The sequence below is a fragment of the Myxocyprinus asiaticus genome, chromosome 26, assembly GCF_019703515.2.
Source record: "Myxocyprinus asiaticus isolate MX2 ecotype Aquarium Trade chromosome 26, UBuf_Myxa_2, whole genome shotgun sequence".
In the NCBI taxonomy this organism is placed as follows: domain Eukaryota; kingdom Metazoa; phylum Chordata; class Actinopteri; order Cypriniformes; family Catostomidae; genus Myxocyprinus; species Myxocyprinus asiaticus.
In genome coordinates, this window is record NC_059369.1 from 42,494,286 (window position 1) to 42,517,584 (window position 23,299).

The following is a 23,299-nucleotide window of genomic DNA, read 5'->3' on the forward strand; positions in this document are numbered from 1 at the left end:
TTTGCAACAGTAGAGGTAGACCGATATATTGGTTTTATTGATTAATCGTGCCAATAGTTTTGGAACTATCGGTTATCAGCCAAAATCATTGGCGATAGTTGCCGACACTTATTTTAATTTTTTATCCACCGTTCCTCTGTGGCAGCGCTGGTGGATTCTACAGTTAGAACAACTTGGTTCTATAGTATAACAGTGGACTCTAGAGGTAAAATCAAAACAATCACTGACAGACAATATTCATCAATTGTATACTTTTATCCTCACTTCAATGCAAATTTTGTTATTTTGATTAGATAAATCAAGTGCTCTCTGGGTATACTGTGTGTGTGTGTGTATATATATATTTAATTTGGTGAACATATAGGCTATAAAAAGCTTATTTTTGGTAAATACTTAAGTATAGAGCATTGTAATGGAGCCAAATCTTGGTCATTTCAAAGAAAGAGTCCCAGAATAAGTAAGTGTATTTTGGGCTTGTTCATAGTAATGCTTTGTGTCAAATCTTCATTTCTTTCTGGTCATTATTTGGATTTTGGATGCAAAATAAACAGATTTTTTCATTTTGCACTCTTGTAGCCTCAGTGTCCGTGCCTGTCATAGTAAGAAATGGCTAAGAACGTTTTTTTAAATTCTATAAATTGATTTTAAAAACTACCGGATGATTAATAGGTTATCTGCCTTTTCCACCACCTTAGTAATCGGTATCAGCAAAATCCACTATCGGTCGACCTCTAATCAGGAATGATACCTTGGAAGTGCTGTCTCGGTAGGCAGCTCAGCAGGTTTTGGAACAGAGCTGTACAATTCAAACTGTTAGAACGCATATTTTCATTCAGTGTGTTTGATGAATGGACTGTGAAGAATGAATTGTGATACATGTGTGTTTTGTTCAATCTCACAGCCCCTGGTCTGGTGTCAAACCTCACAGCATTTGCTGAGGATTACACATCTGTGTTGGTCACGTGGTTTCTACCTGTACGCATTAATGGTCTAATCACTAAGTTTGCAGTTAAAGTCAAACATGCTCGAACGGGCCAGGTCGTGCGCACACTGGACCTCAACGCAGAGGACATCATGAACGGAGCCCTGCCTCATTGCAATGTACGTCCGTGTGACCTATTGAGTGGTTTGCTGGTCTTAGTTGACAACCAAGCTGATTTGCTCTGGTCAGACTGATCTGGTTTGATGGTTTTAGAGGGGTTTGGGGCACTAGTCAACTGGTCGACTAGCTAAATCATCTAAACACTAGCTCTTAAATCAGCTAAGACAAGCAAAACCACAGCAGGGTGTGTGTTTAGGTTTATGTGCTTCTACAATAGTAAACAAATTCAAACTAACTGGACTATATAAATCTACCACTAAAATAACATATAAAGTTGCATTTTGAGTGATTGTTTATGTATGTCCACTAGGATGCTGCAGACATCTTATCTCGTGGAACTCCGAGCCCTCTGGAGTCTTCCCAGTTGACCTCTGCTGTGTTGCCAACGGTTACGCTCTCGGCCGTACCCCCCGCCTCCATCTGGAGTGTTCCAATTAGTGTGCGCATTGATGAGCTCCGCCCCTACACACCTTATGTCTTTGAAGTCTCCGCCTTCACCAGTGACGGGGAGGGACAGATCGCCAGTACTATGGTCCGCATGCCAGAGGCTGGTAAGCACACACACACACACACACACACCCTTAATGACAATATGAACATTTATGCAATATAAAATCAAAAATTAACCCTGTTAATTTCCTAATAAAGGATACTTGTCTTACTAGGCATGATTCATCAGTTATTCTGAAGAAAACATGTTTGTTTTCATTATCTTTAATCAAAATGTACACATTTTCCAACTCTAAAACAACTTTCTTTAATGCTGACTATTAAGGCTCTTCATGGCAATCAACTCATTAACAGTCACTAACACATGCCACAAGAATAGCTTTCCCCACTTTTCAAATATATGTTTGTGTTGGTTGAGCTCACCCATTGTATGATGTGTTTGTGTTTGTGTGTGTGTGTGCATGTGTGCTGCAGCCCCTGAGGACCCTCCGCAAAATGTAGTTGTGAAGAACATCACGTCTAGATCTCTGTCTCTATTATGGGACTCTCCAAAGATCATCACAGGACGTTTCAGTTACGTGGTGCAGCTCCACGGACCTGCAGGTAACCCTAACGGCTCACAGGCATTCTTACCTGAGCTTGAGGTCTTCATTAAACTTGTATGTGATTTCCAAAATGTTTTTGTTTTTTTCTGAATGTGCATGTGTCTGTGAATTTCAGGTTTTATTAGTGAGAACAACACACTCGATCTGATGATTGTTTACATTGGGCTGACTCCATACACACGATACCGCATCAGTGTCATGGCCAAATCAGCAGGGGCCACAGGACCAGCAGCAGTCATCAACATTACAACACTGGCAGAAGGTAGAATACAATCAAATCTTTAAACATATTAGCTTTAAATATAAATATAATATGAATAGATAAAGGAAACCTGACCGAACAAGGAACACTTTTTAAAGTGATTCAATTTAATTAAGACTGTTAAATAAATTAAACAAAACCCACATTCCCTATGTGAAAATGTTATCGCTGCAAGCATGATAAATGGTTGCATAATGATGAGAACCTATTGGTGTGGATGCAATATCACACAAATTTGAAGAAAAGTTTTGGATACAACTGCAATTGTAGACCTATTCATTGTCGACCCAATTCACAGCCTTATTAGCAAAGTGGAACAATAACTTGTTGTATTTAACAAGGGTAAACAGTGGGGGCCTGGGTAGCTCAGCAAGTAAAGACACTGACTACCACACGAGTCACATTTGAGTCACGAGTTCAAATCCAGGGTGTGCTGAGTGACTCCAGCCAGGTCTCCTAAGCAACCAAATTGGCCCGGTTGCTAGGGAGGGTGGAGTCACATGGGGTAACCTCCTCGTGGTCGCTATAATGTGGTTCTCGCTCTCGGTGGGGCATGTGGTGAGTTGTGTGTGGATGCCGCGGGGAATAGCGTGAAGCCTCCACACGTGCTATGTCTCCGCGGTAATGCGCTCAACAAGCCACATGATAAGATGCGCTGATTGACAGTCTCAGACGCGGAGGCAACTGAGATTTGTCCTCTGCCACCCGGATTGAGGCGAGTCACTACACCACCACAAGGACACTGGGAATTGGGCATTCCAAATTGGGGAGAAAAACAAACAAAAACAAGGGTAAACGGCATGAAGCTCATTTTTTCTGTCTGGATTTGTTAAGTTGTATGTATAAAAATACATAAAATATGCAATTGACAGAAAACAATTACTTGAATACACCTCTACTATGATGAGCATGTTTTCAGACTGAGTTCAGTCAGTGACATTTTTATGGGCCTCAAAATCAGAAATGTTTAAAAGTTGTAACTGTCCAGAGACACTACAAGAAATAAGTCTCATATAAAGCTGAAATTAAAGAAAGGTTGTCATAAGTAGTTATCTTTATTATAATTATTATTTTTTATAAACAGTGAAACAATAATATTGTAGTGATGACAGTGATGAAGACGATGACGATGAAGTGATGAACCCAAGTGCAGTTTAAAACCAGTAACCCTAACTATAAATGTGAACAAAACATAAACATGAACGACTTTAACTAAACTTAACTTGACATGACATGACTATAGACTTGACGTGACGTGGCCTGGCGCTGACTCTGGCGTGGCGGTGACATGGCCTGGCGCTGACTCTGGCGTGGCTGTGACATGGCCTGGCGCTGACTCTGGCGTGGCTGTGACATGGCCTGGCGCTGACTCTGGCGTGGCTGTGACATGGCCTGGCGCTGACTCTGGCGTGGCTGTGACATGGCCTGGCGCTGACTCTGGTGTGGCTGTGACATGGCCTGGAGCTGACTCTGGTGTGGCTGTGACATGGCCTGGAGCATACTGAGGATCTGGGGCAGAAGGTGGTGCAAGCTCAGTGACCATGACGTGGAACTCGGGCTTGGCGGCCATGATGTGGAACTCAGGCTTGGCAGCCATGACGTGGAGCAAAGTTGTGGAAGGCGGAGCCATGGGAGGCTCAAGGGACGAAGCTGGGGCAGGCAGAGCTGTGGTAGGCTCGAGACTAAGAGTCCGGGATGACTGTGAAAAGACCTCAGTGGTCGTGAACATGAGCAGAGTCTTGGGAGCGACCTCCGTGGTCGTGAATATGGACAGAGACTTGGAAACAATCTCCGTGGTCATGTACATGGGCAGAGATTCGGGAACAGAAGTCTTTCTCCTCCTCCTCCGGACTGCTGAAGTTGGCAATGCTGGCTCTGGGACGGACGATGTTGGCAACGCCAGCTCTGGGACGGACGAGGCTTCCAGCTCGCTGGCCATGTCAGGCGTGGGCGCTGGCTCGTGAGCCGTAACGTGGGATGCTGGCTCCTCGGCCGTGACGTGGGACTCTGGCTCGTCGACCGTGACGTGGGACGCTGGCTCGTCGACCGTGACGTGGGACGCTGGCTCGTCGACCGTGACGTGGGACTCCGGCTCGGCATCCGCCTCCCCCACAGTGAACGTAGAACCAGTAATCTGCAGGGCAAGGTCGATATACTGGACCAGATTGAGGGAACTGCGACCGCCAGGCATCAAAGATGAGATTGGCTCATTCAGCCCAAAATGGAAACAGTCCTTGAGGGCCACCTCATTAAAATCCACCCTGCAGGCCAGAGCGCAGAATGCCTCTACATAATCCTCCAGGGGACGACTCCCCTGATGTAGGCGAAGAGGCTGAACTGCTGGGTTCATTATGGGCGGGCAGGTATTATGTAACATTGCTGGCGATGACAATGATGAAGATGATGACGATGAAGTGACAAACCCAAGTGCAGTTTATTTCCAAACGTGAAAACCAGTAACCCTAACTATAAATGTGAACAAAACAAAACATAAACATGACATGACTATAGACTTGACTTGACATAAACATAACTAAGACATGAAAACAAGAACAAAACACATAAACGTGACAAATATATACCTGTATGTATATATATACTGTATACAGCGGATGCATATATCTAATGATTTTCTATAAAATTATATATTATAAATAATTATATAATATCTGAAAAACTTCTGATTGTCATGTGACAATAAAACCATAAAACTTGGTTGACTTATGACTGTCTGAAGTTAAAAAAAAAAAAATCATATATATAGAATTTTTTATGAAAAGGGACAAAAAAATTACCTTGAAAAATATGTAAAAAAAATAAATAAATATATATATATATATATATATATATATATATATATATATATATATATATATATATATATATATATATATGATTGTAATGATGAAGTTGTGTACACTCGTGTATTCAAGGTTTAATTCCATGATGGCTGAACCACTTAAAGGAAGAGTTCACCCAAAAATGAAAATTCTCTCATCATTTAGTCACCCTCTTGCCATCCCAGATGTGTTTGACTTTCTGTCTTCTGCAGAACACAAACAGACTTTTAGAAGAAAATTTCAGCTCTGTAGGTCCTCACAATGCAAGTAAAACTTTGAAAATCCAAAAAGCACATAAAAGCAGCATAAAAGTAACCCATACGACTCGAGTGATTAAATCAGTGTCTTCGGAAGCGACATGAAAGGTGTGGGTGAGAAACAGATCAATATTTAAGTCCTTTTTTACTATAAATCTCCATTTTCACATTCTTCTTTTCACAATCTTTGTGCACCTACTGGTCGGAGCTGGTCAAAGGTGGAAATTCATAGTAAAAAAGGATTTTAATATTGTTCTGTTTCTCACCCACACCAATCATATCGCTTCCGAATATATGGATTTAACCACTGGAGTCTTATAAATTACTTTTTTGCTGCAGTTATGCGCTTTTTGGAGCTTAAAAATATTAGTACTCTTTCACTTGAACTGTATGGACCTACAGAGTTAAGATATTTTTCTTAAAAATCTTTGTTTGTGTTTATCAGAAGAAAAAAATCATACACTTCTGGGATGGCATGAGTGATAATAAATAAATAAAAAAAATCATCATTTACTAAGTCATTAAATCAATTATTTGTAGACAATGCTAGACATTTTTTTCACAAATGTATGACACCAACGTGGACTAAAATATTACATTTCCACAAACTTGACACATGTGTTATAAACTGTGTTTGTCCTTTGGCTGTAGCAAAATATGCTTGTAGAATCATTCGGTTTAGCAGCAGACTGTCGGGGTCATAGGTCAAAATAAGTAAGGGTTATAAATGAGGTTTATATTTTGCCAGACTGTCTGTAATTAAGTCTGTATGTGATTTCAGCCAACTGTAATTACACCTTTAATTTGGTTGATTTAGCTGCGGGAAATGACTTTGTCTTACAGAGCCAGTTGGTGCTGCATAACTAAATTCTCATTATAGCAAATATTATTGTTCACTTCAGTGCCTTTTATCTAAAATTAGATTTTGGCTGAAGGACTGAAAACATTTAATGTAAAAAATGTGTGATAATAAAGAAAATAAGAAGGTGATAAAAAAGAGCTACAGTACTGGATTGTTCAAATAGTAAATTGACCAATATCATACAGTCCTTATCATACAATTTGGCTGTCAATGGAACCAAACATAACATATTTATACTTTTAGTATACTTTCAGAAATCTAGTTTGTTTTAGAGTGATGTTTAAGATATCAAAATACATTTTTGTAGTGTATGGGTTAAGTACCTAGTAAAGTACACAGTAAATAGCTTTAAATACCAATGTGTTTATAACTGTGTATATTTGTTTTTATGTCAGCCCCCAGTGCTGTGTCTGATCTGACAATGGAGGCCGTCGACTCTACATCAGTCCATCTGTCCTGGAGAACTCCGAGTCAACCAAACGGACTGATCACACACTATCAGATTCTAGTGCACCACGACAGTACACTTGTACAGGACATCACGCTACGAGGACAGGTAAAACTCACACACATACAATCAAATTTACACAAGCACGCATACACACACGGAATCTCACGAAACCTGTCACGGACATGCCTGCTCTGAAAAAAAAAACGAATAATTTTGGTGAAATTAATACAGCAGAAAAGAAAAGAAGTACTTTTCTTTTTTTCCCCTTTTCTCCCTAATTTGGCATGCCCAATTCCCAATGCGCTCTAAGTCCTCGTGGTGACGCAGTGACTCACCTCAATGCGGGTGGCGGAGGACGAATCTCAGTAGCATCCGCGTCTGAGATTCGTCAATCCGCGCATCTTATCACTTGGCTTGTTGTGCGTTACCGCGGAGACATAGTGCGTGTGGAGGCTTCACGCTATTCTCCACTGCATCCACGCACAACTCGCCACGCGCCCCACTGAGAGTGAAAACCACGTTATAGTGACCACAAGGAGGTTACCCCATGTGACTCTACCCTCCCTAGCAACCAGGCCAATTTGGTTGCTTAGGAGACTTGGCTGGAATCACTCAGCACACCCTGGATTCGAACTTGCGACTCCAGGGGTGGTAGTCGCTGAGCTACCCAGGCCCCGATCAAGTACTTTCTACATTAAATAAGACAGTTTAAATGAGAACTTGAAACTATTAAGTAAATTCTACATTCAATCATGTAAAAATGATTGCTGTAGCTTATAAGTAAATATTATTAATGATTGTTTATTATCTTTACAATGTGACATCATGTATCAACCTGGTCACAGTTATTTGCTAAATTGATTAATTTAGCTGATTAATAAAAATAAAAATATTTCAAAGCTGGTGTTCCCAGCATGCACTGGTTTAAATAATTAATGAGCTTGCATGGTTTCACAGTTTGCAAGTTTATTTACACCACTTTTATTGTTAATTTTGTTATTGCTTTTGGTAAATTAGTATTTGGTGCAGTTAAGTTTATTTTCTTCTTACAATGACCCATTCATGATCAATAAAAAAGTATCTGTTGATTGTCACCGTCATGGTGTTTTGTGCACCAAGTGTTGAGCTCTGCATGCGCTGCTCTAAACCTTCTTTCAGACGCCATTAAAGCAAGACTACGTTGTTTCATAGACTACATAGAGTGCAATAAGTTTCCCAATGGAGGCCTTTATATGTCACATAGTACATGGTTAAGCATGTGTTTGTAAGGAAAATTCAAAACGTGATATGTTCTAACAATATGATCATCTAAATTTGACTGTTTATTTAAGTACCATGTATATCATATTTGTAAGTAAGTTACTGTGTTCACTAAATCTTTAACCTCCTGAGACCCAAGTGTGACTGCTGTATGGATTTTCAATTTCCCTTTTTGATTTGTAATTATTAGCACATAATAAACAAGCAAATAAAGAAGAGCAAATAGTTTTCCAAAAAAAAATGCATGTCCACATATGTGGACAGCGGGGCTAAGTTGTGAAATGATTTTTTTCATCAAATAGTTTAATATGTGTCCAGGAGTGTTGATTATTCATGTTTTTGAGACGTTATATACATTACAGCTGATTTTCTATAAAGCTGAATTAATAATTCTGATTAAAATTCTAAATCTATAAAATTCTGATTATCATTGTCACATGTCTGCCAAACATGTTGAGTGGTCCAAACATCATCTGCAGCCTGAAACTGAACTTTTGGTCGGATTTTAGGAGTGAATGCACTTAGCTGTATAGAACGTTATAGGATGCTCCCTTGCTCCCTATTTAGTGAATGACTTAACCTCCAGTGTGCTGTCTGTCTGCACTGGTCTCAGAACAGTTCTAAATGCACCTTATTTTCATCCTAACTCTTTATAACACAGATTATTTTATATATACTGAGATAACAGCCTCCGCGGTTCTATCATAGGAGAGAGCATAACGGCTAGTAACTGTCAACTAGCATGTTACGACAGTGAGTCAACGTTTGTGGATACCATACAAATGAATGGGGAGAGCCGTAAAGTGACACCAACCTGTCAGAAAAGTGTCTGTGACTTCTCTTATAAAATAGCACTTTTATCATAGTAAACTCCACACATTGCTCTTTCCAAAATTATTGTTTAGTCTAAAACATGTTGAAGATTAGCGGACAGGCGGTTAATTCATTAAATGATGAGCTGTTCCCTCACAAAAGCAGTTTATTCAGCGTAGTGAAGCAACTCCTCCATAGACATCCATTCAAAAAGAACGGCCTCTTGTCTCCTCGCCATTGCCCCACCATAGCATGTCTATTGGAGCGTGCACATTATGCTATTTTAGGCTAAGCTTGTAGGCTCCCCTATTAGAAGGGTTCTGATATAAGCCTCTGTAATCAACATTTTCCAGCTTTTGAATGAACCCATTGATTCTCAATGTGATAATGCACAGTGAATATATAGGAATGCATTTACTAATGTTAATGAACAGAACCGTATCGTACAGTGATAACAACATAAAATATAAAAACATTTATATTAAAATGAAGCGAAATGACCCACAGATGTGTTAATGTTGAATGTTATTCAAAATAACATGTTTTTCAACTTTTGAAGGAATAATGTCCCAAAATCCACGTATGTGGACATCATGTTTAATAGCGTGCTGACGCACGAAAAATGAATGGATTTTTTAAAGCAGCATATCAAATGAAACTAGAGACTCTAATCTTTACAAACAAACAGGTTTCAATGAAACAACTTCAAGTGGTTTCTTACCAGAGGACCTTTTGTTGGCGCTGGGCCATAGAAGCGCTTCACGGAAATCGATGGCATGCTGTTGTGTCACATGACGCAGTGCGCCAGAAGTATAACCCTTAAATGACAGTGTAGAGTCTTGTGAACAGTATTCAGTCGGTTTAAATTAATTAAAATTATGCGTTGCATATAGTGAAGCCAAAATATCATGTCCACACATGTGGACGCGGGGTAGTAAGAGGTTAAGTTAAATGTTCTCACTTTTATAACTGCTTTTAATTCATGATGATATGAATGTAGTATTTGCAGTAACCAGAGTCTAATTATTATCATTGAGAATCATGGGAATTACAAAAAAATATATTTTTTGGGGGGGTATAATGGGACATGTATTCATGAAATTCACTCTCAAACAGTATGATCTATGTTTGGTTTTGCTCCACTGATTTTATGTAAATCTTGTTGCAGAACGGTGGAGACACTGTTGGCCGACTGCTTCGTCGCAACATGAGGTCACTTGACATCACCACGGCAACTGCGTTCACTCTCACTTCACATGGAACATTCCCCGGTTTGAACCTCGGTTTAACCAACACTGACCAAAGTAACACAGAACTGTCTTCTGACCTTCCTCTGACCCCGAGCACCCCCCACACTGCTCCACCCTGGCTCACGGTGACCCACGTCAGAACAGACGCGACTGTAGAAGTTGAGACAGAGGGCGTTACCATGGACCCTTTGACGGAATTCACACCTTTCACCCTAGACACAGACGGACCACATTTAGTTAACTTAAGCCCCTCCCAGCCTCGCCGCTCAACAAGGGCGGTGGCCACAGACTCCACCCAACAGCAGACAAACCCCCCAACACGACTAGCTACCACTATGGGAATAGAGGGTAAATAACTCCACTCCCTGACTCCACCCACAATGTTACAATCATACTGTTTTTTGTGATTGGATACCTTTAGTACTTTGTTATTAGCACAATAATCATTTTCCAGAAGTAAAAATCGTATTCATTTTCTCCATAGTAATAAGCTTGATTTTTATCAATATCATATAAACCGTTCAAGACACACCTCTGTAGTTGTTAAAGGGACAGTTGACCCAAAAATGAAATCATTTTCTCACCCTCACGTTGTTACAAACCTGTATGACTTTCTGTCTTCTGTTAAACACAGAAGAAGATGTTATGCTATATGTTAGCCTCAGTCACCATTCACTTTCATTGCATTTTCTTTTTCCATACAATGAAAGTGAATGGTGACTGAGGCTGTCAGACCCTTACATTCTGCCAAACATCTCCTTTTGGGTTATAACTCTTCACTGAATAATTTTTTTCAATTCCTATAGAGAAAATTAATGGGAAAATACACTGAAAAAGTGCATGGTCACTGTTGAGCTCCGTTACTTCTGCGTTCTGCTCCCTGATTGGTGTGTGTCTGTGTGCTGTGTTTGATTGACAGTCCTACCACCCACAGAGGAGATTGTGGACCTCTCATCTGACCGGATCTCATACGTGGTGAAAAGACTGAGTCCTTTCACTGAGTACAAATTTGGCGTGACGCCATACAACATCATTGGAGAGGGTCCGTCCACACAAGTGATAGTGAAAACGACTGAACAGGGTAAAATGCCTTCAGACCTGCGACTAGAATTATGCACTGCAAAAAAAGTATTTTTGTCTTATTGTCCTGGAGAAATATCTAAACATCCTTAGAGCAAAATACATTTCCTTGATATGCAAAATGGCATTAGACATTAAATCTTGTTTCCTAGCCAAAATTTGGTGAGATTTATGCTTAAAAGGAGAAACCGGTGGAGTAAGAATTCAAATGGTGAAACAAGTTTATTTACAGGATCTTACCCCATTTCTCTTAAAATGATATGTAATTTTTCTTTGCAAATAAATGTATGTTATTTTAAGGATTTGTAGAGATTTTTACCTGGAAACTGAAATACTAAATAAAATACTGAGTAAGAACTTTTTTTTTTTTTTTTTTCAGTACTGTTATATTCCCACTGTATAAAGTAACCCTATTGCTTTCTCACAGTTCCCAGCTCTGTTCAGGATGTGTCCTATCAGAACATTAGCTCCACCTCTATCCAGGTTAGCTGGGAACCGCCTCTCAACCCTAACGGCAAGATAACTCACTACACAGTTTATGCAAAAAATCTCCTAAACAACCAAGAATTACAACAAGTGACGAACACTACCAGCACAGTGCTCACAGGTAAAGAACCAACACCATACATTTGGTTATTTATTTTATAATACAATAATAGGAGAAACATCATCATGAAAAGCTACAGTGGCCCCCAAATGTATTTGGATGCTCAAGGCACACTTTAAAATATGGGCCTACTGTATGAAATTTCAATTTATAGCAAAATATCAAATTTCTTTGCAGCTGTGAACAAATACTGCTTGAGCTTTTATCGGAACTAAATTTCATTTTTGCAATGAATTTTAATGTCAGTGTGGTTTGTAGTGGATGAAGTCATCAGTTAGATTTTCAGTCAGAATACAGTGTTTACCTGAGATTTTACGAAGTTGAACTATTGCTTTAGTCTGACTGAAATCGAACTTTTAATGTGCATGTAAACGTGTTCACTCTTTTTTTCCTGCTGATCCACCTTTCTCCATTGACGGGCATTCAAAAGTAGAAAAAAAAAATCCAAACAACATATAAATTGCAAATATTTAATTTTATTTTAGTAGATGTTTTACCAAGACCCGTTTAATTTATTTATTTTAATTTTATTTTTTTATTTTTTTGGAGGGCTCCTGAGGGTCAATTTTATTATTATTGTTATTATATATATATATATTATTTTTTTTTTTTTTTTTTTTTTTTTTTTGTCAACAAAAATAGCCAGGGATTAAAAAAAAAAGACATACAAAACACATGTAATGTCTTATTATGAAATAAAAATCTTAAAAGCAGTTCACAGATTCACAGTTTTTAATGGCTTTCCTAATAGTATTGATCATGATAGTATCTAAATAACTTCCAATTACTTTAAGAACAACAGAAAAATGGCCTCTGGTTGGTAAGTTTATACCTACTGTACTGTATATGAAATTTACTTAATATAGTGATAAGATTAATGATATATGGATGGGTTTCCCGAAGCATTAAGTTGTACGTTAGTAGCACTTAAGTAGTACTTAATCTCTACAGCGTGTTTCCCAAAAGCATTGTTATCGAAGTAGTATGTAAAAACGTTCATAAATGAACGATAGCTTTGAACCGATCTTAAGTCCATTAAACAGATTAATTTTGAAGACATGCGTGAGTAATGTGACTTAAATAAATAGGCCTAATAAATAATTAACATACTGTTAACACAGGAGTTAGTAAGAGTGAGCAATGAGAGATTCCCTTTCTCTATCTTCATCCTCCTCCTCTTCTTCCTTCATCCAATGGCTGGTTCAAATCAATCGGCTCGCCTATATTCTTTTTACATGGAAGTAACAAATTGCATGTTGCATAATGGCAGTAAGACTACAAGTACACAGTGCCTTGAACTCTAACCAGATGATCTATTAAGACAGGTCTATGAGTAGTTCAACACTGATGTCCGTCATTTTAATCTTGTTGTGGGTGCATTTGTTACAAAGTAACAAAATAAGTTACAAAGTTAGTTACAAGTGATACAGTAACAAAATTGTAGGCTATGTGCCCCATATGATTCACATCACGTACATTCACGTTACATGCATTTATTGCGTCACTTTGGTCAAAGTGATCAGCATCTTTAAACCGGACAGCTCCCGTAACGAAGCACTTAAGTTCAGCTTTATAAAGAGTCGCATTTTGAAGGCTTAAGTGTCCAAATACAATTAGGGGCTACTGTATATAAACACTGTTTGTCCTACCTGCAGGTCTGGAGAAGTACAGCAGTTATAAGTTGCTTGTAGCAGCATCTACAGCTGTTGGAGAAAGCCCTCTGACTGAAGAAGACTACTTCTTCGTTTTGACAGAAGAGGATGGTATTGAGCCAATCATTTTTCTTGCACAGATAGAGAGATAGACAGACAGACAGACAGACAGCAGATTACACAATAAACAAGATATACACAATGTACAAATGTTACACTCTTGTGCAATCTCTCAGTATGTTTACCTCTCTCTTTCAGTGCCAGATTCTCCCCCTCGCGATCTGGCCGTAGTGAAAACCACCTCCTCCACTGCCACTCTCACCTGGTCTCCGCCGGAGAAACCCAACGGCGTCATCCTCCTGTATGAGGTCACCTACACCAACCGCACGTTCAGCAACACGATCAACAGCACGTCACCTAGCGCCACACTGCGCCATCTGAAGCCATACACACTCTACAATGTGACGGTCCGGGCATACACACAACATGGCCACGGAAACCAGATTTCTGATCCTCTACAGATGCTGTCAGGCGAGGACGGTGAGTCACTCTGTGTGAGTTCATGTTAACTGAAATACTAAAGGAACATAAAACTTTAATCCCATCTCATCCTGAAATCCCACACACTTTCATTTGGCTGGTAGATGCCATAACTACAGACAAAAAGCATCGTACTTTATTGACAGCCATTCAGAAGTAGATTTTTTTCTTCTTGCCCCAGGTGGGGGTCATCTTTCCCCAGTAGTGGGGTAAGATGGCCCCTTTTCATATTTTTTTATTTTATGCTATGACAACAAAATTAGCAAATGTTTCTATTGATTTCCCTTGATAATATGTTGGATGATGCATCATCATCCTTTACATGCTAAAAGTTTATCTATAAATGTTACAATTTAAAAGTAAATGAACATTGTTCTGAAGGGGGGCGTCTTATTCCATCTTACCCTATTGTTCATTGTAAGTTCATGTTAACTAATGTTGTTAACTAATGTTAAGTGTTACCAAATTATATCAATTTAGCCAAGCAGAGTTATGCAAACAGTAAAAAGTTCCAGTGCTGTTTTGTGTAATATCAGCGCTCCTGAAATGCTGCTCATCCAATCCTATTAGACCGCTTGAACAACTTTTTGTATAATTTTGCCTTGAATGCTGCATTTTGCTTTCGGATCCATGTTCTTATGTGTACTTTGATTGTCTGTTGTAGTGCCTGGCAGCCCACCTTACGATCTGACCTATGAGAGCATTGGATCCAGCGAAGTGAATGTGTCGTGGTCGCCCCCGCTTCTTGCAAACGGTATCATCTTGTTCTACAACGTGGAGTACTGGAATGCCACTCACTCTTTGAACCAAACCACACATGCACCTTTCGCTGTCCTGTCCAACCTGCGGAAGTATGCACGCTACCGTGTCAGTGTGCAGGCTGCCACCAGGGTTGGTGTGGGCAACCACACGAGTGAGATCCTGAACATCACAACACTAGAAGACGGTGAGTGTGTGTTTTTAAAGACTCCTTTTGTGTTCCACAGATGAAAGTCATTCAGATTTGGACAGAATTGTAGTTTTTTTGGGGTTAATAATTAATAATAATTTTATTTATTTATCACACATTTCACATATACAGTGAAATTCTTTTTTTCACATATCCCAGCTAAGCTGGGGTCAGAATGCAGGGTCAGCCATGATACAGCACCCCTGGAGCAGATAGGGTCAAGGGCCTTGCTCAAGGGCCCAACAGTGGCACCTTGGTGGTGCTGGGGCTTGAACCCCTGACCTTCTGATCAGTAACCCAGAGCCTTAACCGCTGAGCCATCACTGCCCCCTGGTTAGATATCCCTTCAACCTATTTTCCCTTTTAGTGTGGGAATGGGGAATTTTCCGTAATCTGGCAAAGGTGGCAGAATAGAACGGAATCACATATTTACTTTTCTCTCTTTTTACAGTTTTTCTCTGGCCTACTCACAGGAATTGCAAGTGTTTTATGTTGAACTATTTTTATTTCTCCAACAGGACATTTCTGAACGCTTTGTGGAGTGTTTTGGATTAATATTTTCTCTTTAGAACAAGTTTAATCTTTCTACCATGGGAGTCAGAACCTACCTACAGTGTGTGTGTGTGTGTGTGTGTGTGTGTTAGTTTTTGAGTTGCTTTATGTTTGGTTGGTTGGTTATTCTGTAATCAGCTGTCAGGATGGACTGATCTGGATTCCGCACATGGCGGGGGACATTTGCACGTTTACTAACCACCATCATGTTTGAGAATAATCAAGTCCTTTTCCACAGTGATATGCAGGTCATTTTATTTTAATCTGGTAACCTGTGGTGGCTGTTTTTCCTAAATAGTACCCAGTTCCCCTCCAAAATTCCTAGTCACCAGGAAATTGTCCGATACCGAGGTAGAGTTGTCCTGGAAAGCTCCCGACGAGGCCAACTCTGAGATTTTATACTACATAGTGAGAGTGTGGTAAGTAAAGTTGATTTCAATTCAGTTTTTACCAAAGACAGAACTGCCATCGTACTAGATTGTAACTTGTGTGTGCGTGTGTGTGTTTATAAGGAATCTGAGCTCTGAGTTTGTCGCGAATGTGACAGAAACGTCAGTCGTGGTGAGTGTGGATGGGCCGGGTCAATATAACGCCTCAGTTAGCAGCTGGACTCGACTCGGAGATGGAGGGTTACTGATTTACATCACATTCAGTACCATAGAATCAGGTGAGCACACACAAATGGGTTTTGTTCTAAAACCTAGTGAGCTGCCTCCATAGGCAACATTTTTAGGCATCGATAGCATCATTAGCAGAATGCCATGCATGTTTTTTCAGGGTCACGGTTATGTTCCTACAGTGCCACGCGCTAGTCGTGCATTACAGCTTGTGAGCAAAAAAGAGACCGGCACAAACTAATGCGATCAATTAAACGCAAGATATTATTCTGTTTGCCCTCAAAGTCTGTGAGTATAGTTGCTCAGTTTCCCCTCGTGTGACTGACGTGTGTATTTTCTATTTCCATTTTTGATTTGTAACTAGTAGCACCTAATAAACAAGCAAATATATATATATATATATATATAAGTGGACATATGTGGACAGCGGGACTAAGTGGTGAAATTTTAAGTAATACCAAGCTATAGAAAGTCCAATTTTTTTCATCAAATAGTTTAGTACTGTATGTTTTCAGGAGTGTTGATTCATGTTGAGACGTTATATACATTACAGCTGATTTTCTATAAAGCTGAATTAATAATTCTGATTAAAATTCTAAATCTATAAAATTCTGATTATCATCGTCCCATGTCTGCCAAAAATGTTGAGTGGTCCAAACATCATCTGCAGCCTGAAACTGAACTTTTGATCAGATTTTAGGAGTGAATGCACTTAGCTGCATAGAACGCTATAGGATACTCCCTTGCTCCCTATTTAGTGAATGACTTAACCTCCAGTGTGCTGTCTGTCTGCACTGGTCTCAGAACAGTTTGAAATGCACCTTATTTTCATCCTAGCTCCATATAAAGCCACTGAAAGCAACATTTTCCAGCTTTTGAATGAACTCATTGATTCTCAATGTGATAATGCACAGTGAATATATAGGAATGCATTTACTAATGTTAATGAACAGAACCGTATTGTACAGTGATAACAACATAAAATATAACAAAATTTATATTAAAATGAAGCGAAATGACCCACAGACATGCAAATGTTGAAAATCATTAAAAATAACATGTTTTTTCAACTTTTGAGCAAATAAGGTCCCATTTTCCACGTATGTGGACATCATGTATATCAGCATGCTGACACGTGAAAAATGAATGGATTTTTTAAAGCAGCATATCAAACGAAAATAGAGACTCTAATCTTTACAACCAAACAGGTTTCAATTAAAAAACTTAAAGAGGTTACCAGAAAACTTACCAGAGGCACTTTTGTTGGCGCTGCGCCCATAGTAGCACTTCATGGAAATCGACTGCATGCTGTTATCACGTGGTACGGTGCGCCTGAAGTTCAAACCTTAAATGACAATGTTATGAACAGTATTCAGTCGGTTTTAATTCATTTTAATTATGCGTTGCGTATAGCAAAGCCAAAATACAACGTCCAGACATGTGGACACGAGATCGCACAAGGCCAACAGTGGTGCTTTTCTGAAATTCAATAATAAAAATAGTAATAAATAATTTAAAAAATAACTGTTTCAGTCATACTCTTAGTATGGTCTTACCACGCACCAGTGCTAACACCTAAAAAAGTGCACTTACAACCTTGAATTATTGAGTCTTGAGTCATTATCTTAGCAACATGCTGATATCAGTCTCAAACTGTGTGTGTCACACTTGAGTGACAGTTAACAGGGTTAATGCCCAAGAAAAATGACAAATCACTTACATATAAGGTGCCATTTCAGTTTGAATGCTGCCTTTGCTACAGATAGCCGCCTATGGAGACAGAGAGACAGCTCAAAAGGGTTTGGAACGCAACCACAATGTCATGAAATGTCTTTACCCTGACATTCATATTGGTGATAAATCTCTCGCATGTGTGTGTGTTCGATGTATTGTTGTTTCCATGTTGCAGCACCATCTGACCCTCCACAGAATGTATCCTACAGGCTCCTCACACCCACAACAGTGAGTCTCAGCTGGAGTCCTCCGACCGAACCCAACGGCATCATCCAGTACTACACCATTTACTACACAGACAATTATACTGAGTTTACACAGGTACATACAAACACAAGCAAATGTGTATTTGGGTGGTGGACAAATCATGTTCAACTTCAAAGATTTTGGTTAAAATTCATATATAGGTCTATATGTGCATGGGGAAAGTGTATTTTTGTAGATGCAGTAACTGTTCACCATTTTTTATTTTTTTTATTTTTACCACTTCCAATCACATTTTAGTTCACTTACTGTAGATAGTCCTGAAATGTGACAAATGAATTTTTACTGTACAGTACATGGTGTCCTAAACTATACTGTACTATACTATACTATACTAGGACTATTAAAAAAATTATATATAACTTAACAACATAAAAACATAAATCGATGACACTAAAGGCCGATTTATACTTCTGCGTCGAACCTACGCCATAGCCTGATGTGCACCTCTTAAAAAATGTAACTGTGCGTTGTGTCGTGTGATTGGTCCACTTTAACCAGAGACCGCCCCCCAGGATGACAACAAGGATATCTAAGGTTACGTCACATTTTATCCAAGTTTATTTTAATATATATATATATATATATATATATATATATATATATATATATATATATATATATAATAATTATTATTATAAAAATAATTATTATAAGAGAAGAACAATAAATGCAATAAAGGTTCATTAAAATATGGCAAGAATTAAACAAATAAAATATTTTGAAAGCTTAACATTACCTAAAATAATAGTTTGTTTATTAGTTTTTATAGTTAATAACAGTATAACAGATAGCAAGTATAATATTCCTAATAATATAAACTCATAAAATATGCATGTATAAAAATTATACTAGAATTAGAGATTAAATTTTGCATGTAAAATCATTTTTTGTTTGTCATGGTGATGTTAAAGATACATTTGCCAAATTTTACTGTCCTTGTGAAGACTTCTTCAGAAATCACTTACAAATAATATCCAAAAAGTACTATAGTATTACCATATTTGTTTGGAGATGTACCATGGTAATACCATGGTATTCTTTGAAGTCCAAATAAGCTAAATAACCATGGTACTCTTAATATCAAGGTCAATATGCATAGGGGAGTTTTTAAACTTATTGTGTATAGCCATGTGATAATAAAGGCTTTTTCATGTATTAAGAGTGCCATGGTTAAGTTTTTTTTTTTTTTTTTCACTAGTATGAACCCTTGAACATAGAGCACCCTAAGTTTTTACTCCACTTTTGAAGCACACTCTATTGTTGGACATTGTATAAGTATTTAAGTATTATGTCTAAGTATGCCATCTATATCCATAATCTATTAACGCATTAATGCACGCATTTACTGTACACACACATACACACACACACATTTTAAAACTCATTTCCCAATTAAATGCAGTTTCAATCATGCAATAAATTACCAGGTTTTCTCACTTTCTGCCTCTCTTTCTCTGACCAGACAGTCCCAGGTTCAGATCATTGGTGGTTGCTGTCTGATCTGATAGCAGGACAGGAGTACAGTGTGTGGATGAGCTCCAGCACTTCTGTTGGTGATGGGGGAGTGTACAGCCCTCCTTTAATCTTCACTACTCTAGAGGCGGGTCAGTCTCCTCACACACTCGGGGGAGAAGCGCAGCTCTGCACCACTTTTCCAACTGATTACACTCCAAAAAAATCACACTGAAACTCGCTCACACACACACACACACACACACACACACACACACACACACACACACAGCACTGATTCAGCACATCCTGTGAAAGGAGAGAACTTCATCCAAGCAGCAAACTGGGATTGTTGAGTCTTCACCATGAGACTGAGTGTGTCTGATCTCCAAACGTTTGATTTGTCAGTCTCAAGACAATCCCAGCTTGCATTTCCTTTCACAGGATTGGTTGAAAAAAATAGAGAATTGCCTTCACTGCTAGCATTGTTTTGTTTTTGTTTTGAATTGGCAACTTTCTGGGTGCATTTATACATTTTTGCATTTGAAAATGTTGTAAGTGTGTCAGTCCAATTAAAGAAACTTACTTTAGGTTGTTAAAGCCGAAGGTTTTCAATCTTAAATGTCACTTCCGGTAATTTTAGCAGTATAAAAACACTCTATATTGCATGCTGGCAATATATATCATCATATTATTAGCATTCATTATTATTATCACAAGCACATTGTTTCAGAGTGCATAAAGTTTTACCGTTTACTGCGCTTTGCTGATGCAAACCGTAGCAGTTTCATTACCCAGCAGTGCCGTCAGAAGTAAACGATGAATGAACGAGAGAGCAATTTGGGTTTACATGGAGACATTGAAATACTATGTCGTCGCACTCTTTTATTTTTATAAAGTAAGAAGCAGGTTTTATTATCATCTCTGTTGTCTTTTGCTTTAACACCATAGTTTTAAAATACGTTTCTCCATCTTCTCCACAGTGCAACAAGTGAATGATCTATTGACTTTATCACTATAATGTTGTTGTTTGAAAAGCATCCTATATTGATACATTATTCTGCTGTCCGTCCTGCGCTTATGTGACCATTTATAACACCACACTACTACATTCTGCTCAGTGATATTATTGTTAACGAAAACTAAAATGAAAACTAAATGAAACATTTTCGTTAACTGAAATAAAAATAAAAACTTAAATGACTGGGGGAAAAAAACGTAAACTTAACTGCAATAATTTTTCATAACTTCAAAACTAACTAAAATAAAATAACAATTACCTTAAATTACTTTTAGTTTATATATATATATATATATATAGGCTTTCTATAAAAGTATAATGTCAGGTTATGTGGCATTTGGATCATAATTAAAAGTAATTAAAATGATACATACGTATATATATATATACACACACAGACACACAGTAGGGTGAATATGGGCAAAATTGTACTTTTCACTTTTAATTATGATCCAAATGCCACATAACCTGACATTATACTTTTATAGAAAGCTTAGGATGTCTCCTAACTTAGTGAAAAGCAAAATTAAGAAAATATTCAACACTGGGAAGAAAAAACCTCGAAGATCCTCTTTTGACCAAATCTCCGATTTTTTATTTTTTTTTCATGCAGTGTTTGTAAAGTGGGACAGAGAGAAAATTAAATACATATGAAATACATACTGTATACACAGGAAACACATATGGAACAATAGGGGTCAAGCTTAACTGTCCCAGGTTACCCATCTTCACCCTTTATTATGAAATTTGAAACATTTTACAATCCACCGTAATTCAACATGAAAATGCCATTAGACAGATGTTAGACATTTTAAATTATACCAGTAAATGATTTTGCTTTGGCTGCCATAAAATACTAAAACTAAAATAAAAACTAACTAAACTGAAATGACAAATTAAATATAAAAAGAAACAGAAATAAAAATCTAAAACTATTATAACTATATTTTCTTTCTAGTTTTTCACCTGGCGGCTAATGACGATGGAACTTTCTCACACTCGCTGGAAATCTGACCGCTTGCTTACTTCTGCGATGGTTTTGGTGTGATTTTGGGAAAAACGGTGCAGAGTTGACCTTCGGAGATAACTGGAGGTTTTCTCCCTTGGCGTCTGAGATTTTGAAAGTGTTTCATACAGTATGAATAAATCATGATGGCTGTTTCATTCTTTGTGAGGTTTTCAGTTATTGGAGAGCCACTCAGCTACCCAAATCCATATCCCGGACACAGAACATGCTTTAAGAAGGATTTCCCTGCTAACAGAATACAGTTCTGTCTTTCTCTGCATCTCGATATCTGTGAATTTATGCCTTGACTCTGGATTTACAGATGCTGTGTCGGGGATTTATTTACCATTTTATCCTTTCCACACACGTGTGAAACTCGAATGCTGAATAACATGTCTATTTGTGTGATGTTTGTGTGATTAATGTATAAATCATCTCTGGGTAGAATGTATGTTTCCTTTTGATTATGGCAATGTTGACGGATTGACTTTGATATTGCAGTGTGTCATTTTGTTGTTGTTTAAAGAATTTATTGAATTAAAATAATATAATATTATCTTAATCTAAAGATGAATCTCAGAAATGCCCAGGTCATATTTCATCCAAAATTAAAAGAAACAAAAATAAGAAATTATATTTTGTATAAAGAAAAAGCAAGTATTTTTTAAAGATTGTTATTTTATTTTATTTTTTTACACATTGTGACATTATTTTCATTATTACTGTAATGCATAAAAAACATTATTCTCATTGCTGTAATACAGTATTGAAAATCATCCTGTGTGGACACAATGATTTTTTTATTTGTAATTTTTTTAAATCAGAATTAAAAAAAAAATCATAATTTAAATATTAGATTGATTTGTACAACAATTAATTTGCAATGAAAAATGTTACATTAAGGTCCTATTTGTTAACATTAGTGAGTGTATTAGGTATCATGAATGAACAATATTAATAACATTTTATTACAGCATTTATTAATGTTGTTTAATGTTACAGTACGAAAAAAAACTTTCATTGTTAGTTCATGTTAGTTCATAACTAGAGGTCGAGCGATAGTGGATTTTGTCGATAACTAAGGTGGTGGAAAAGCCTTATAACCCATTTATCGGCTGATAGTTTTAAAAATATTTATAGTCTGTTAAAACTAATTCTTAGTTTTTTTTTTTACCGTGACAGGCACAGACATAGAGTCCAAAATGAATAAAATCCCAGATGCAGTTTTTGTTCAACCAAAATCCTAATAATAACCAGAAAAAAATGTCAGATTTTGTCAGGGACTTTTAACCATAAACGCCCAAAACACCAAAGGGACTCTTATTTTATAGCCTATATAATCACCAGATGAGGTTAAATGAGGAATACAGTTAATTATTATTCACAAGATATTAAGTGGAGAGATGGAGACATGATGTACAGTATGTGTACGATAACCGATAGTTCCTATCCGCACCGATTAATCTGTAAAAAACGATTGGTCTACATCTTTTCGTAATGATAATGAATACAACATTATTGTAATGTGTTACCCAAAAAACTTTACAATTTACAAAATGCATAATCATTCCTTTGCATTACAGTAATGAGAATTTCTTGTAAAATGTGCATAGTTGTCATGAATATACAGTAGGTGGCATTTTCTTATGCAGAATGTAATTTATTATTTT

General features: G+C 37.7%; 1 protein-coding gene across 1 annotated transcript in view; it reads left to right on the top strand.

Annotated features, from left to right (window-relative positions):
• Positions 1-23,299, top strand: part of LOC127417121 (phosphatidylinositol phosphatase PTPRQ-like) — a 76,828-nt gene that overhangs the window by 26,401 nt on the left and 27,128 nt on the right. Inside the window, exons 17-31 of the mRNA XM_051656827.1 lie at positions 902-1,101; positions 1,413-1,653; positions 2,027-2,155; positions 2,273-2,419; positions 6,774-6,934; positions 10,071-10,500; positions 11,072-11,233; positions 11,660-11,839; positions 13,495-13,602; positions 13,750-14,031; positions 14,696-14,977; positions 15,831-15,951; positions 16,045-16,199; positions 18,059-18,204; positions 19,613-19,754. Coding sequence (XP_051512787.1) covers positions 902-1,101; positions 1,413-1,653; positions 2,027-2,155; positions 2,273-2,419; positions 6,774-6,934; positions 10,071-10,500; positions 11,072-11,233; positions 11,660-11,839; positions 13,495-13,602; positions 13,750-14,031; positions 14,696-14,977; positions 15,831-15,951; positions 16,045-16,199; positions 18,059-18,204; positions 19,613-19,754 — 2,886 coding nt within the window. The remainder of the gene's footprint in view (positions 1-901; positions 1,102-1,412; positions 1,654-2,026; positions 2,156-2,272; positions 2,420-6,773; positions 6,935-10,070; positions 10,501-11,071; positions 11,234-11,659; positions 11,840-13,494; positions 13,603-13,749; positions 14,032-14,695; positions 14,978-15,830; positions 15,952-16,044; positions 16,200-18,058; positions 18,205-19,612; positions 19,755-23,299) is intronic.